The sequence below is a fragment of the Danio rerio genome, chromosome 13 (assembly GCF_052040795.2).
Source record: "Danio rerio strain M-AB ecotype USA chromosome 13, GRCz13ab, whole genome shotgun sequence".
NCBI lineage: Eukaryota > Metazoa > Chordata > Actinopteri > Cypriniformes > Danionidae > Danio > Danio rerio.
The window spans coordinates 6326735-6345178 of NC_141033.1; the positions used below are offsets into that span (position 1 = coordinate 6326735).

Sequence of the window (18444 nt, forward strand, 5' to 3'; positions counted from 1 at the left end):
TTTTAACCTTGGATGGATATGAACCTATTGTTGTTACAAAATGTGGGACATATGGTGTATACCCTATCCGAGTCTCAGTCTGTAATTATCTATAAATTTCACTGCACTTTTTTATCTTCAGCGTAATGTCTCTCTTTTTTGTCCATTTTTCACACTTTATTACACACAACAAACAACAAAAAATTCTGAGATCAAATCAGATGAACACACCAGAACCATGTTTGAATGAAAAGACCACATTTAATTAGCATGAGCTTGCTGGCAAGAGGTGTTTCCCAAAGTGTGGGAGAAAAATCGACAGCGGAGGCATTTACAGCTTTAAAGACTGACATATACAAACCAAAAGCCTAAGAACTTGATTACAGAGTAGTTAATAGTGAACATTACAGCCCCACTAGAAGAATTCATCCATCCATTCTCAAAAAAAAAAAGTCCACACGCAGGCTTGAGGAACCCACCTTTATGGCTTCGTGTTGATTTTTGTGTCTTTAATATCAAAAGAGTGGAGTGCTGAAAATGCCCCTTCCTGTGTCACAGACCTTAAGATTCAGTAGCTCTTAGTAAAAAGGCTTGAAAGCACTGCGGCACTTCAGATAGATGCTTCACATACTCCAAAAAACATTCAAGAAAAAGCGCTGATTGTTCAGATTCAGATCCTGTTCAGATCTTTGACAGGTTAGATCTGTATACCAAACACTGTGGAAAAAAACGATATTAAAGTCAACATGAAATGTCCGTTTACTTCTATAATCCGATGTGTTTCAGAATCAAACTAAAGTTAAAAATTGAAACAAAATGCAAAATCTACAGTAAGAATAGTTGCACCTGTTTGTAAGTTCATAACTAGCAATTTTTAACGCAGGCTCGATCTGGAAATGTAACCCTATATACATTTCTGGAGATCACGAATTATAAAGCCAGCAGTATGTATGGCTGCATTTTGTTTTTAAAACAAACCGTACGGGGTGGTACGACGCCTTTTCTTTTCGTGCTTACCAGCTGACTGCTTACCTCCAAAGGGGTGGATTTCCCGCTGTTACCAGTTTGTCCATTTAGCTTGCCATATACGTCAGCTGACTTAAGATGCAGAGAGGAGATGACCACGATGACGGGGTTCGAGTCTGGTGAAGAATGGTTCCAGAAACCAGATCAGTCTGTGCTTTTGAAAGCATTATTGGTTGGGTTTAGGGAAAGAGGAGGGTGGGTCAGTCGATCAGTCAGTCAGTCAGTCAGTCGACAGCACTCTGGTGGATTTACGCAAGAACAGCAGGTGCAAATGGCAATCGCGAGAAAAATTGATCAGTCAGTCAGTCAGTCGACAGCACTCTGGTGGATTTACGTAAGAACAGCAGGTGCAAATGGCAATTGCGAGAAAAATTTGAGATCTGAAAAAGCATACACAGTGGCCTCTGGTGGATTCGCGATAACAAAAACCGCAAAAAACATAGCTCCTAGCATGTATTGGCACTTTCCAATAATGTATATAGAGGTACATTTTTAGATAGAGCCTGAGTTGTTAATTTTTGTTGCACCAATTGTAGATTGTAAACATCCATAATTGTAGTCATACAATCAAACATGAGGTTTGTTTCAACTCATGGTCATTTACATGCTAACACGTTTTGCGTACAGATGGCAAAGCAGTCAAAATGACTTCTGTTCACTGCATGCCAGGCCGGTAGCTGCCGATGCCACTTTCTACAGTAATGCTACAAATATGCTTTACGTTTGAACGCATAGTATCCATGTGCATGACATCACAAAAAAAATGCATTTCAAGTAAATGACAATAGTATAGTTAAAAAAGTCAAATAAATAAATAAATAAATAATTGAATAATAAATAATTTAAAGTGTTCCCCAAATACTCTTGGTGTGTTACCATTTTACCATTTTTAAAAATGGTGTGTAAATGCTCGCTAGAAAGAATGGTGTGACAACATTTACTTGCTAAGTTGTAACCAACCCAAACTCATTGCAGAAATATATCCAGGTCTACATTGCAGGGGACAGCAAAAAACAACCGGAGGTACATCAGCTCGCAGTTTTTGTTTTTGTAAATCCACCAGATGCCTCTGTGTATGCTTTCTGATGATCTCCAAATTGTCTCATGCGTCTTCTTCTTGCGGAAATCCACTAGAGGGTGCAGTATACGCTTCAACCGACCAGGACAGCTTCAAGCTTGCTGTCGACTGACTGACTGACTGACTGATTCACCCACCCACTTCTCTAATTCCAACCGTTAGTGTTTTCAAAAGCAATGTAGAAAAGGAAATGCCGTCGCGGATATGTGATTAAGCCAAATTTTCAGCCTGTTGTTTATTTATTTATTTGCTTTTGTTTTAACTGGTTTCTGGAACTGTTCTTTGATGGACTCAAACCCCATTTTCATGGTCAACTCTGCTCCGCCTTTCAAGTCCACCAACGTACGCGGCAAGTTACTGGGCAAACTGGCAACACTGGAAAAGCTATATTGAGGTAAGCGGTTAGCTGGTAGCATGTAAAAAAAAAAACAGAAGCCGTCTGTGGCATCTTACCCCCAACCAACCAACGTTTGCTAAGCTTAAACAGAAATGCTGCAACTGACTTATGATTTAATAAATTGGATTGTAATTGGCAATCCATTAGCTGATGCTATCGGGTAAAAAAAGTAGTTTAGTGGTACAGCAAGATTTAATGTATATCTTTGGGAAAAAAAGGTGCAAAATATGAGCAGAAACGTGCATTAAAGAGGCTATATGTTGAATTCAGAAAACCTTGTTATTAGTGACACCAGTGGACATCAATGGAACTTAACACAATATGTGCAACAAACGTAGTCAACAATAATTGAATTCAGCCTGATCTCACCAGAAAACATAACTATTTTACGTTTTGTCAGTTTAGTGGCTAATTCGTACAAATTAATATGAGTTGTATGATTTTTAAAAGAAGGCGTGGCACCCAACCACCACACCTAAACCCAACCGTCATTGGAAGATGAGCAAATCATATAAAACTGTACGAATGAATACGAATTAGCCACTAAATCAAAAAGTTACGAATTGCCGTGAGATATCGCTCATTTTGACATCAGAGGTTGAAAATAGTTTTGCGGCAAATATTGTTAACACCTAGATGATGAATATATAAATGTGTAGCGCTCGTTCCTTTTGATAAAAAGATAAATATGTATTTGAATATATAATTTAACCTCTATGATTTATAAATATGATTATGTAAGACTACCTTAAATAAATCCTTTTCTGTGCATGACACACTGATGTACAGTTCGCAGGATAACTCTTTTTATTAGGGATGCACCAAATTTTTGGTCAACAAAAATTATGGGTTATTTACCATTTTTGACTAAAAGAGAAAAAAGTCAGAAAACATGAGCTGGGGATCCCAAGGCGTTCCCTGGCCAGCCGAGAGACATAGTCCCTCCAGCGTGTTCTGGGTCTTCCCCGAGGCCTCCTCCCGGTGGGACATGCCTGGAACACCTCCCTAGATAGGCGTCCAGGAGGCATCTGAAACAGATGCCACCTCAGCTGCTCTACTCCTCACCCTATCCATAAGAGTGCACCCTGCCACCCTTCGAAGAAAACTCATTTCGGACGCTTGTATTTGAGATCTTGTCCTCTCGGTCATGACCATAGGTGAGAGTAGGAACGTAGATTGACCGGTAAATCGAAAGCTTCGCCTTTTGACTCAGCTCCTTCTTTAACACAACAAACCAGTACAATGACCGCATTACTGCTGCCGCTACACCGATCCGCCTGTCATTCTCACAATCCATCCTTCCCTTGCTCGTGAACAAAACCCTGAGATACTTAAACTCCCCCACCTGGGGTAAGGACTTTCCTCCAACCTGGAGATGGCAAACCACCTTTTTCCAGTGGAGCACAATGGCCTCGGACTTAGTGGTGCTGATCCTCATCCCAGTCACGTCACACTCGGCAGCAAACCGCCCCAGTGCATGCTGAAAGTCCATGTTCAATGAAGCCAACAGAACAACATCGTCTGCGAATAACAGATGAAATCCTGTGGTCCCAAAGCATTGATTCTTCACCCAGGGGCATTCAGATTGTTTGGTTTTGGTCTAGAATTTTATTTTAGTGCACCCTTACTTTCTACTGTATACTGTATCACTCTGTCAGCATTCATTTCATGTGTTCATGTTTCAACATTTTCATTTTCCTGGCACGTACAAAGCAGCCTACTGGCTTTCATAATTAGGTTATTAATAAGCTGCTCACAAATTGGCAATAAACTAAAAACAATGAATACATGAAAATTCTTACATATAGCCCCTTTAGGAAAGCAAATCAGGTCTGATTTGATTTCATATTGACTTTAACTTGGCCAGAATCATATGTGTGCAGTTTTCACTTATTTTACGCGGCCACCGTTTTAAAACACGAAAAGCGAGGCTGCGGTGGGAAGAAACCCTATAGGTATAGGATCAGCACTGTAAACATTGCAGGAATACGCTGCGTACTACAAATCTCCAGCGGATGCCGCGATGTTAAAATGCAGATGTGGTGTAAACATCCCTTTAATATCATTCAGTCTAGTTTAATTTAAACAACTAAAAGCATATTAGGCATCAAACAGCATCACAATCTAGGCTTCAGTTCATGGCACTAGGTAAACACAGTGGGGGCTTCCCTGCTTTAGCCTATGCAACCTGGTGAGCGATGAAACAATGCAGTCCTCTGTAGAATACCCTTGTGTTCTCTGTAATAGTGTTGTCCCAGTACTTCCCGCTAACATTTAAGCGTCGCGGAGCGCGTTCTTAAACAGCTGATTTGCCATATTATTCACCGGTGCTCAACAGAAATGACTGTGATTGGCTGTGAAGGTTATCAGTTCCCCGCTCTTCGCTGAGTGCAAACGCAGATGCAAGAACACTGGAGCGTTTTAAAGACGCAAAGATCAGTCGAGTCATCAGCGGATTGCTCGTCTGTGTTTGCACTTGGTGGTAAAGGTGCAATGAACGGATGACCATCACAGCCAATCTCAGTCATTTCTGTTGAGCACTGGTGAACACAATGGCAAATCAGCCGACAAAACAGTGCTTAAATGCTAGAGGGAACTTGACGGTTTTTATAAAATTCAGTAACGAAATTTTGTATTGTGACAGGTCTAATATAGTAAAAGATTCAGTTCATCAACTTGAGTTTGATAAATGGCATCTAAAATGTGTGTTTGGGAAAGAAAACGTTAGCTAACTAGTGTCTTTGCCCGTGACTTAGCTCAAAATGAGGTCTGACATCCCTCATTTATTTTCACTTTTCATTTAGAACAGACCATCGGGCCACTCGAAAGGCGGTGAAATGATCAATTTGTGTTGATTGCTCTTCGCTGATTAGATATACAGCCAGGTACAGAACATTCCTGTGCGACTCAGACGATGCTTCCAGGATTCTTCCCACCGCAGCCTCGATTTCGCTTCTTTAATGGCAGCCGCGTGAAGTCAGTCTATTAGATTTGCAGCACAAAACAAACAAAAACAATAGTAGAGGCGTCACGTTCACATGAAAAATGCAGAAAGGTGATCAGGACATTTACACAAACGACCTTCCCTTTGAAAGTGCAGAGGTGGAACACATTGCTGGTGATCCCCATAGTCATGACCTTTGACCTTTGTTTTCCCAAAAAAGCTGATGAACCGGAGCGCTGAAAGGAAAGAGTGGCTTGGGTACGGGAAGGCTACAAGTGATTGTTTTTGGAGAGGTATGCGATAAGGGCCACCGCCACACCCACGTAGATGCCCGTCCCGATGGTGATGGACAGGACGGCGAGGAAGAGCGCGCGTCTGGAGCTGGAGCTGGCATGGTGAAAGTCCCCTTTAGTCACCGCTTTGTTAGTCTGCGTGAGGGAGAGAGAGAACAAAGACATGTTGACATGTTTTGAAAAGGCTCGCAGTGTAAACGGGCTATGATCCGCATAAAAGAGACGCAGAACGAAAGAAAACAGAGAAATTATTAATTGGCTGCTCTCCAACAGCTGACAGACAGATCTGCTAAAGTGCATAAATAATAAGTGCCGCATGACTCAGAGCTCTCCTGCGGGGGAGCCTTTGAAGTCCAGGAAATGTTGCCAAGATTAAGGACAGATATTTCTGATGAATTCATTTACATCCTAATACCCCGCTGCCATGTTGTTTTACCTTCCCTGCTCGCTTAAGCCTAGTTCACACTAGAGGATTTTAAACATCAGCAGATCGCTGTGCCGTTCACACTACATGACTGGACTTTGTGTCTTTTAATCTCTGTGGTGTTCACACTACGCAACACTCCGTGAACGATCCACAAGAGGGGGGTCACACACTACATGATCTGACAACATCTCATTCCCCATCAGCTCATTCAAGCAACCAAACCACAGCCAATGAAGTTTTGAGGGAGGAGTCGTCAGAAAAGCTGAACACTATTGGCTGCTTGTGTGCTGATGACATCACTGACAGTGTTTCAAGCTTTGGAGAAAGCATTTAAAAACATCGTCAAATCAGCTGATTTACCAGCGGATTAATCACTCATCTGCAAGGTTCCAGTGGATAGATACACAGAGAGTTTTTAATCTTTGTAATTTTATAACTCTTTGAAATAAAACTAACATATTTATGACACCCTGCCGTTTTCTAACTATCAGTGTATTTCTTTCTGACATTGTTATTTTTTTTATTACAAAACAGTAAAGAACTGAGCATTTCTGCTTTAAATTACCATATTGGTTAAAATGACTGCATGCATGTCTGATACTTTTCACTGTGACTTTAAATATGTGTGCATTTTCTTGCCTGGCAACTTCCTGCTAACATAAACAAAACTTTCTGATGGCAAAAACATCAATTTACTTCAGATATCTTTCAAAACAGCATATTCTGTGCCGAATAGCTCCTGTTTGAAAGTGAAAATGAAAGCCAAGACCTTTGCATGTTCTAGTATCTTAACTACATATTTATAGGCTGGATTACCAAAAAAGATGATATTTTTAGGGTAATGGTGTCATTAAATATAATGCCAGACATTCAAAGCTTAATTTTAATATCTCAATAATAGCTTTGAATGTAAATATGTTGTGACAGCATGGCGTTTTATATGAGAACGGTCAGAATGAGCAGTACGGTAATTCTAATAGTTACAGAATTCTAGTTCCACTGTTAATATAGCCTCCTCTCATGTCTGTGCTAACGCAGAATGAAGCGAGTGCACCGATGCCCATTCTGACCAATCACAGATGTTTCTGCTGAGCTCATAAACACACAGGCACGCGGCTCATGCTGATATGCTCTCTCATTGGCTGCAGCTCGTCACTAGATCTGACCACACGTGGGGTTGAGTCGGCCGACTGCTCTGGAATATTTAGCATGCTGAATGTTGGATTACCGTCTGCGAGGTGTCGGCGACGCGTCAGCGAGCCTCGTTGATGCGTTGTTCAGTAGTTCACATATAAAGAGCGGCGAGCGCCGAGCACCCGCAGATTTCTTCCCGATCACAGCCTGATCTGTCGGCGAGCTCGTTAACTTCCAAATCGGGCTCAAATCAGGCTTTAAATCCTCTAGTGTGAACTAGGCTTTACAGATGCTCCGTCCTGACCGCTCGGAGACATTTTGCCATCTACTGCTGCAATTTATTGCTTAATGGTTGTAATTGCATCCAGAGAAAAGCTGGACTGTCTGTCTGGGAGCTTGTGTCCTTTATCTTTGACAGGTTCCATCAAAAAGGTCTTCCCACAATAACCTGATGATTCTAATCGGGTCATGCTGAAACGCCCTCACATTTAGCAGCCGATTATAATTCAGCTAATTTTGACCGACTGCATCATGAGGAAGGTACAAAGTCATCTTTTCTAGTCGTGCTCACCATAGATGTGCATTTCTTTTAGCCTGGATGATGTCAGGCGAGTGTCAGACTTAGGGCCCTATCATACACCCGGCGCAATGTGGCGCAAGATGCGGCGCAATAGTCTTTTGGTAGTTTCAGCTTGGCGCAAGAGTCGTTTTGAGGCGTTGCACTACACTGTTTAAATAGCAAATGCATTAGCGCTCACTTGTGCGCCCATAAGCGTTCTGGTCTAATAAGGAAGGCGTTCTGAGGCGGACCGCTGGCGCGTCGCTATTCTGAAAAACTATAATAGATTTTTCATTAGACCAAAACTAACCTGGTCTAAACTCCGGCGCAGAGTTGCGCCTCGCTTACGCACTGCTTAATACGCACAAGAGAGCAATAGGCAAATATCTTTACATATGAAAAAATGTAAATATTAAGTATATATATAGGATATAATAAGAATAGATATAGGATATAAATATAAAGAATTAAAATGTTACAAAACATATTATTTTCTAGCTTACATAAATATGAAAAATCACTGCTTTTATGTCTTCTTCATCTCGGGAGGCTTTTTCAGTTCATTCATAACAATTTGCTTTTGTATAATGTTATTATTATTAGCAGTATTATTTATTATATCCATATTTATATTTGTTTTATTAAAAACAAGCTTAGATTTGACCACCTGTCAGGTTTAAGACCATATGGGGCATGGCAGGTGTATTTGGAAATAACTCAGTATTTTGACCACACTTGGCCATTATTGTTCATTTATTCGTTTGCTAGAAATTAGAACTGAATTTAGAAATAGTTTTGAAACAAATCTTTGCGCTTAACAAACGAAATTAATTATTTATAGGCTAATTGATGTCTGTGCGTAAAGGTTTCCCTATCCAAGAGCGAAAGTGAAAGTAGAACATTTATCTCTCATTCTCACGCAGTAGATGCTCTGTTTAACAGTTTTCTGTTAAAAAACTGTCAATTGTTAACTGTTTGCTAGTGAAATGCTCAGTTTTTCCACTTAGACTTACTTTGCGTCCTGTAAATAGCGAATGCGCTCTTGGCGCGACGCAGATGGGTCTTAAAGGGAATGGGAGATGAGACTCTAATTGGTTTATTCTCAAAACACACCTATAACTCATTAAGAAAATAAACTCCACCCTTTTAGACCATGCGCCTTGGCGCAAGGCAGATTTCCCGTCCTTAAATTAGCAAAAACGCGTCCTGACGCCCTGAAAGCGTTTGCGCCCTGCGTTTTGTGCTCTGCGCATGGACCGTCAAAATAGAGCCCAGAGTTTCATGTGTATTTTTAAATATGATTAAAAGTAAGAGTTTGTTTGTGTGCCATTTTTTTCATGAATGGGGTGGTCTAATTCTATTTCATGCATTCAGAGTAATTAACACTGTTATGCTCTGTTCACACCATCATCATGGTATTTGCCCGTTAATAGACGCGTGAACATTTTGAGTTTACTTGCTTTATTCGCGCTTCAAATTGGCTTTATTATATAAGTTTAATAGACGCAGATTCGCGTCATGGCTGGGACTTCTGTCTGCCTCGTCACTCTAGCTTCGTTGCTAAAAGGCTAACATGGATTTTATTGTAATAGTAGCTGTGTTTATGTGCCTTAGGAAGGCTAAAAACAGCATAGATTAATTAGATGCGTGAACATTTTGAATTTACTCGTCTGTTGTGGCTTTAAATTCTCTTCTCGTCAAGTTCACTTCACAATAGACGCAGATACCAGTCATGAGTGGGCTTCTGTCTGCCTGGTGACTCTAGCTTCGTTGCTAAATGGCTAACGTTGACTTTATTGTGATAGTGTGTTAATAGAGTTACATAGAGTTTAGTGTTTTAGATATGATCACAACATGATGGGGGATTTTTCAACCCAGGCTCATTATTGATACAGTACATACCCTTACGTATATACGTCCTAGAAGCTACACTTTTTATTTTTGCAGTTTTTGCTTTTTGGGAATCCATCGAAGGCTGCTGTGTACTCTTTTTCAGATCTCAAATTCTGAAAGTGCGCCTGCTGTTCTTGCGTAAGTCCACCAGAGGCCTCTATCGACTGACTGACTGACTAACTGACTGACTGACTGACAGAGCGAAACCCCCACCCACCCCCTTCTCTAAACCCAACAATAGTGTTTTCAAAAGCACCAATTGACCAGTGCCCACCCACTTTCTTAAACCCAATCAATAGTGTTTTCAAAAGCAATCCAGAAAAAGAAAAGCCTTTGCGGCCGCCTGATTTTTACCACAATTTCAGGTTTTACCACGTTCTCACCCTGTTATTTACTTATTCATTAAATTTTTTGCCTTTTGTTTGTTTTATCTGCTTTCTGGAACTGTTCTTCGCCGTACTCAAACCCCATCATTGTAATCAACTCCTCTCTGCATCTCAAGTCCACCAACGTACACGGTGAGCAACTGGGCAAACTGGTAACAGCAGAAAAGCCGTCCACAGAGAAGCAGTCAGCAGGTAGCGTGAAAAGAAACAGAAGCCATCATCATACCGCCCCGTAGCATTCAGTTTAAAGAGGAAATGCAGTCATACATAGCTCTGGCTACATAATTCGCACTCTCCAGAAATGTATACGGGGGTACATTTTAACAATGAGCTTGTGTTAGGATTTACCTCACAAAAAAAAGAGGAATTCAGAAATATCATTTGTAAAAGAAAGGTCTAGGTGATACACTGTTTTCTGCAGTTTTTTCCAATTGAATCTCCATCAGTATTTGTTAGCATTTTTAGCATTCCATTTGTTAGAAAACTTTATATCAAGATTTGTCCTTATAAGTTGAAATATCTGTTGTCGGGCAAATATTCAAAAAGTTATCTGAATCCGCCAAGTATTCAGTGCACCCCTAGTGTAAAACATAAGAAGAAACAAGCTGTTTTTCATCTCAACCCCAAATCAAGGCTATGTTTCTGAGGCTGAATTTCGAAAAATAAAGTGGGAGAGGTAAAGAGGGAGAGTAAGTCTGAGAACTGTTCTGAGAACTGTTCTAAAAGCTATTTACAATGAATTCACAGGGATAATTAGCACATGAGACAGTTTCTCCCTTCTGGAAGATCCACTAGCTTCCTGTGAAAGTGGTCATTGACAGGGCAGCTGTAAAATTTATGCGCTCTGCCTACTTCTGGGTCTCTTGAGATTGCTGCGAGATGTCAGCGCTCGCACAGCACGACAGCTTGCTGCAGACAGACATGGGAATAACACTGGCTTAAAAAAAATTAAAAGATGTTTAATTGATGAGAAACTGGATTTTCCAATAGCCGTAAAGTGAAGAAAATCCAGCGTACAAACTGGACATTCCAGCGCTGTGTGCAAACAAGCAAACAACTACAAAGCAACATTTTAATTAAACTAAGTAGATAGTAGTAGATAGAGACTGAAATATTGCTTTGCTGTAAAATGTACTTCAACTATTTTATTGTGTATGCTACTTGACAACGGCTGCCGTCTTTTTCAAATCCTTCATGCAACCTAATAGCTGGCATCACATGTGGGCAATTTAATTTCGAAAGTAGATAAAGTTTTTAGCTGTGCATTGATAATTGAATCATTTTAGACTGTAATATGTGTAAGCCTCTTACGTATATATGCAATAATACCAACATAGGCTGATTCTGATAACATAGCTCTATATACTTTTCTGGAGATCATGAATTACGTAGCCAGTATATGGCTGCATTTCGTCTTTAAAACGAATGATGCAGGACGGTATGACGGCATTCCTTTTCTTGCTTACCAGCTGACTGCTTACCTCCGTATGGATGGCTGTTCCGCTGTTACCAGTTTGTCTGATAGCTCGACATGTACATTAGTAGGCTTGAGACGCAGAGCGGAGTTGACCGTGACAATAGGGTTCGAGTCCAGTGGAGGACGGTTCCAGAAAGCAGGTAAGACAAAAACAAAAGCTAAAAAAAAGAACAAATAACAGGGTGAGAATGTGGCTAAATCTGAAAACATGGTAATGCTGTATTCACACCAGAAGCGTCAAGCACAAGTGATTTACATGTTAAGTCAATGCAAAGGCTTGAATAGACATCCTGCGGCACGATATGTGCGAATGCGCAGAGGTGCACATTGCTGGGTGCTCCTCTGAAAGGATCTAGTGGACTGAGACACTGCTCCGAACATATTGACGCTGTTTTTCAGCCTTCATAAAGCACATAAACACAGTTATTCTCTCAATAAAATCCATGTTAGCCATTTAGCAACGAAGCTACCGTCACAGGGCAGACAGAACCCCTGCCCATGACGTAAATCTGCAACTGTTCTGAAGTGAACTTGACGCGCGAATGAAGCGGATTTTGACATGCGAATGAAGTGAGTAAACTCAAATGTTCATGCATCTATTTACGCATGAATAACGCGACTTATCCACGCATTCCTTGTCTGGTGTGAACACAGCATAAAAATCATGCGAGGGTTTTTCTTCTGTATTGCTTTTGAAAACACTATCATTTGGGTTTAGGGAAGGAATTGAGTGGGGGATTGGTCGATCGGTCAGTCAGTCGACAGCAACCTCTGGAGGATTTACGTGAGAACAGTAGGCAGAAATGGCACTCGCGAGAGAAATTTGAGATCTGAAAAAGCATACACAGTGGCCTCTCGTGGGTTTGCGAAAACAAAAACTGCAAAAATAATGTAGCTCCTGGGACATATTTTGCTCTCTCCAGAAATGTATATAGGGGTATGTTTTTAGAATAAATTTAGAATAAAGGTCAAGACAAGTAATGTGGGAGTAGTAAAATGCTAATGTTCGGAAGAAGATGACTCCCAAACAGAATAACAATAGTGATGTTTTAATAATCAAGCACCACTCAAAAGACTCAGGTGTAGGAAGAGTATAACCCTGACTCAACCAATCTATGAAAGAGCACGTTTCAAGCTTCAATTAAATTTGACACTTTCCATCATGCTTTATATGGAGTTTGATATGCGGAGAGAAAATGTTAAATAAGAAATGAAAGGTATTTCATCTATTTACTACACAGTCTTGTTAACATTTAATGTTCTCCACACCACAACCTGACAAACACTTCTTACCAGAAAATTTACAGCATTGTTTCTACTCTCCATGCCAGAAGTCTTCAAACTTATTCTTTTCTAAATACCCTACAGTACAACTTGTTCAATCAACCCTATTTCATCTCACCCCTTCAGGCGATTTCCCCTTTAGTTGTACCTGCACTCACAACCCATTCCTTCACTGTGGTACCTTTCCTACAACATTAATCACACTTGTACCTTTCCCACCACATTAAAGCCCACTTGATCGAACTCACACTAAACCCAGCACTTTTGATTGCTGAAGCCCTGAGATTGGCAAGAGATCTTCAACACTCATCTTGCTGGATCTACCACCAGATCATCTTGTCAACCCTCATGACAACTGACATCTCAGCAACTGCACTAGATTGTGTCAGATATTAACTTTCAAGTAGTTCTTTCAGGTTTTGATGGAGGTGAATTGTCCAATATCTTGCTAATGGGGTGCTGCAGGGCTCGACTTTTGGATTACTTCTCTTCTCCGCATGGCCTCACTAGGATATGTCATTGAAAAAATTGGCAACTATATCACTGTGATGCTGAAGACACTTAACTTTATCTCTCATTTAAGCCTGTTAATCCTACAATAGCTGCCTTAGCTGATATCCTAGATTGTATGACAGTCATTATTATTACCCTGCTGAAAAATCCAGCTTAAACCAGCCTAGGCTGGTTGGCTGGTTTTAGCTGGTTGACCAGCCTGGTTGTAGAGGGGTTTTGGCCATTTCCAGGCTAGTTTCCAGCTATTTCCAGCCATTTCCAGCCTGGTCTTAGCTGGTCAGGCTGGAAAATGACCAGCTAAATCCAGCTAAAACCAGCTTGACCAGCCTGGTTTAGGCTGGATATAGCTGGTTTTGGCTGGAGTCCCAGCTTGGCTAGGCTGGTCAAGCAGGTTTTAGCTGGTCATGTCCCAGCCTGACCACCTAAGACCAGGCTGGAAATGGCTGGAACCCAGCCTGGAAGTGGCCAAAACCCCTCTAAAACCAGCCTGGTTGACCAGCTAAAACCAGCCATCCAGCCTAGGCTGGTTTAAGCTGGATTTTTCAGCAGGGTAGATAGATCAACTCAACCTTTTGCTTACAGTTATTCTTGTTGATGGTTTAATTATCATTTTTTACAAAAACATTGCTTTAATAAGAGATTAACTCCCCATTTTTATTTATTTAACTGGAGATCTGAGATACATAGCCATTATTTTAGATGCATGTCAATCAATTTTTTTTTTTAAATATCAATTGTTTGTTGTTGTTTTTTTTTAATTGTTGAATTAAAAAGTGCACGTATACAGCTATATTTTGCTTGTTTTGAAACATAATTTAAAAATTGTGGCTAAGAAATATTTATTCATTTTTGGTGTGGTCATAGAAAAATGACTAAAATTTGAAAAACTTAAATGTATGAGGAGGCTGTCGGGGTTGGTGAGCGGAAATGGGGGATAAGGAGCGAGGACTCAAATGTAGTGAAATGGGAATTTATTAAATGATACAAATAAAATAAAATGCAAAGTAAACTATCCCAAGGGGGAAAACATTAGCAAAACACACAAACAAACTTAACTGGGCTGGCTGGTAAGCAACAGGGCTGGACAGACAAGACAAGGCTTCAAACAATGAGATGTGATGACGAACTGGCACAGGACAGCAGACATGAGGGGTTTATAAACTGTGGGAAATTAACACACAAACAGATGAACATAACTAACTAATAATGGCTTAACAAGGAGGGTGGGACTAGACAATAGAAGGGAGAGCACATGACACAAAGAGACAACACAAGCCATGCACTCACATAAAACAAGACTAGAACATGCAGCCAATGAGAGAACTCATTAACCGCGTGTTCATAACAACACCAACAGAAGACTGAACGCAAAACACGAGTACACGATGAATGAAAGCACTCACTGATCACTCACACACGCAGCGTGCATGTTTCTTCCTAGCACCATCCAAAACCGAAACCAACTAGATTGAGACGCTGGGAATGAAACACCACGCTGCAGACAGACGAAAACACAAACACGGGTACAAGAGCGCACACTCTGCATACACCCACGACGGCATGCGCGCACACAGAGACACACAATGACAGAAACAGGACAAGACAGAGCTAGTGTCCGAGCTCTGCCACCAAAACAAGAATTTACAAGACCAGAGTGGCAGAACGCAGACAGAGGCATGTGGACATAACAAAAAAATTAACTTTAACTTTAAACTTTAAAAAAAGTAACTTTAGCATGCCAAAGTTTTATGCATATAAAATATATTTTCCCAAGAAAAAAATTGTGGCTAATGAAAATGGCGAGTGGCTATTATTTTTGGAAGACTACTAGCCACAGTGGCTGGTGATCAAATAAATTAATGTCAAGCCCTGCATGTGTACAACCCCAAATCAGAAAAGGTTGGAACTGTATGGAAAACACAAATAAATAAAAAAAAAAGTAGTGATTTCTAATTTATTTTAAATTGTATTTCATTGCAGAAAATACAAAAAAAAACATTATTTAATGTGTTATTTTCATTGTTTTTTTTTTAAATAAACACATTTAAATCTTGTTCTTGCAACGCATTCCACAACTGCCAGTTAAAGCGGTACTGTGCCAAACGGAAGCCCTATGTTAACAGTGTCCAGAAGCGCCGTCGACTTCTCTGGCCTCGAAGGCATTTAGGAAACGTGTACTGTGGTCAGATGAATCAGTATTAAGTAAGATATTTTTGGGGAGAAATGGACGCCATTAGCTCCAGACCAAAGAAGAAAAGGATCATCTAGACCAGAGATGTCCAAACTCGATCCTGTAGGGCCGATGTCCAGGAGAGTTTAGCTCCAACCCTAATCAAACACACCTGAACCAGCTAATCAAGCTCTTACTAGATATACTAGACACTTCCTGGCAGGTGTGTTAGGGCAAGTTGGAGCTAAACTCAGCAGGACACCGGCCCTCCAGGACCGAGTTTGGACACCCCTGATCTAGACTGTTGTGTCTGTGCCCTTGGCAAAAGTAACTTACACTTCTGTGAAGCACATAGAGATTTTGTAACACAATATGCTGCCTTTTCCAGGGACGCTCATGCATATTTCAATAAGAAAATGGAAAACCATGTTCTGCAAACATTACAAAGTCCTGGCTGCGGAGGAAGAGAATACAGGTACTTGACTGGCCTGCCCGCAGTCCCGACCTGTCTGCAATTGAGAATGTGTGGTGCATTTTGAACCGCAAAATGTGACAGCGAAGACCCCATACTATTGCCTATCTTGTTTCCAGGAAGAATGGGACAAAATTACACCTGAAACTCTTCATCACTTGGTGTCTTCAGTCCCTAAATGTATTTTAAGAGTTGTAAAAAGGAATGGCAAAATTACAAAAGTGATAAATGCCTCACGGTTATAACTTTTTTGGTTGCAAGAACCAAAATTGCAATAAGTGTTTATTAAAAACATAAATAAATCATGAGGAACACGTTAAATAATGTGCTGTTGTATCTTCTGAAATACAAGTCAAAGTAATTCTTCCATGCTGTCCTAACGTTTTTTGATTTGTACAATATAAAGTGTCCAAAACATATTTCGTTTTCATAGTCATATTGTTTTTGCACACTATTTAAAAGTACGTTAGTATTTTCACAAGGGAAACCTTTTGGACCATGGTTCAATATAATTTACAGTGCTCAACAAGAGCCCTGTGTATGTATAAATCAAAGCTGTTCTGTCGTGTTCAGCAGGCCTGAGCACACTTTATTTCTGCTTTTGCTCATCCAGGAGTCACTAAATCTATCACAGACAAAGACTTCATCCAATAAAACCGTCACTGACATTATCATGATGCATTGTTTGAAAAGCAAACAGGCCGCTGTGAGCTCTGAGCCCTCAATGGTACACACGAGTGTCTCATGTAGATGCTTCCCCATGGGCTCGCAATACAAGCAGAGTTATCATGATTTTTGCAATGCTTACTGTCAGAGCATACACAGTTCAAACAGCAGAGCAGTGTGTTGTTATTTCCAGTTTGGTTAGTCAGTCGTTCTCCTGGCGTATTTCTTAAATGTTCTTAGACCTCTGCAAATGTCATAAAGTTCACCAGCGCAGCCACTTTTACTCATGGACTTCAGGCTATCTGTGTTTTATTAACAAATGCTTAATTATTTTTATTGTCAATCTGAAGAAGAGAATATAATATACACCCATTATTACAAGTTCTATATGAGTCGTCACATTGTTCATGGCTTAAAGCAGGGGTGTCCAAACTAGTGATGCAACGATTATACAATTTGGTTGTAGGATTATAGTCTAAGAAATAATCTCGGTTTCACGGTTATCACAATTATTTGCATTCATTGATTTCAAGACCTCACTAGTTTAAAACTAAAATTATTTTAAATTTGGTTTTGTAGTTTATATATGTGAGATGTCACATCTTTATATATATATGACATATTTGTTGCCATTTTAAAGGTTCATTTGATTGACTATATAAAAATCAGTGGATATTATTAATGCATTTTTGGGTAAAATTACTACTTTTTACTGTCATTCAATGTGTTTTTGGTCATTATCAATGCATTGTCATTGTCTTCAGTCAAGCTCATGCTGACACGCTGCTTCTGTGTGCAGTTTGAAAGCTCTAATCTGCTAATATTGATGCCAAAAAAAAAACACGCGCTGCTCACGCTTGCCGTGTGAAACAGGCTTGAGTCTTTCAGCACTCTCTCCGAAAACACTTGATTAATCTCAGCTGACGGATCAACACTCGCCACATGATTGCTCTCATTGGCGCCATTATTTGTAAGTGGGTTTGCAAACACTTTGTACTTTCCATTGCTTCTTCCTCAATCGCATACAGTTCCAGCGGTCACAAAAGCCCTGTCATCTCAACTAGGTGTGCCTGAAAAGCGTAAACGTGTTGCGTTGTGTGCGCGTCCCTCCATTGGAAATAACAAACTTGAACAAGCTTGGCTTAATTAATAGCCTCAGTCATAGTCAGTCCAGTGTGCATGGTTATTAGTCTCGCTACTACTATCTAACTTGTTTAGTTGCTGCAGTTTTGTTCCGTGCAAAAACACGGTGTTGAGAAGCTTTTACGATTAATTAACTGTGACAAATTAAATCATGGTTAATAGTAAAACCAGTTAATTGTCGCATCCCTAGTATAAACTTGGTCCTGGAGGGCTGGTGTCCTGCTAATTTTTGCTCCAACTTGCCTCAACACAACTGCAAGGATGTTTCTAGAAAGCCTAGTAAGAGCTTGATTAGCTAGCCCAGGTGTGTCTGATTGGGGTTGAAACTAAACTTTGCAGGACACCGGCCCTCCAGGACCGAGTCTGGACATGCCTGGCTTAAAGGGATAGTTCAACCAAAAATGACAATATACAGTTAATTTATTTACCCTTAGGCTACTGAAGATGTAGATGACTTTTTTTTCTTCAGTAGAACTTTAAGATTTCTTTGAGCTGAATCCATGTTCCTAGATGATTTGATTTGGACTTGTTTATTTTTTACCTAAAAATTGGATGACAATTGACTTCCATTATATGAATCACAAAGGACCACAGATTCAGCTA

At 40.3% G+C, this 18444-nt stretch overlaps 1 protein-coding gene across 6 annotated transcripts in view; it reads right to left on the reverse strand.

Moving 5' to 3' along the window:
* Nucleotides 1–220: 220 nt before the first annotated feature.
* Nucleotides 221–18444, reverse strand: part of syndig1 (synapse differentiation inducing 1) — a 53840-nt gene continuing 35616 nt past the window's right edge. For 2 of the 6 annotated variants that reach the window (XR_015505641.1, XR_015505643.1), the window contains exons 4-5: nt 5449–5852; nt 3780–4411 (exon numbers count right to left, since the gene is read on the reverse strand). Coding sequence is in view for 1 of the 6 variants with exons in the window: in XM_087278978.1 (XP_087135104.1) it covers nt 5694–5852 (159 nt within the window). In the remaining 5 variants the exon portion in view is untranslated. Of the gene's footprint in view, nt 1245–2216; nt 5853–18444 lie in introns of those variants that run through there. The other 4 variants (XR_015505640.1, XR_015505639.1, XR_015505642.1 and 1 more) reach the window with 4 other exon arrangements.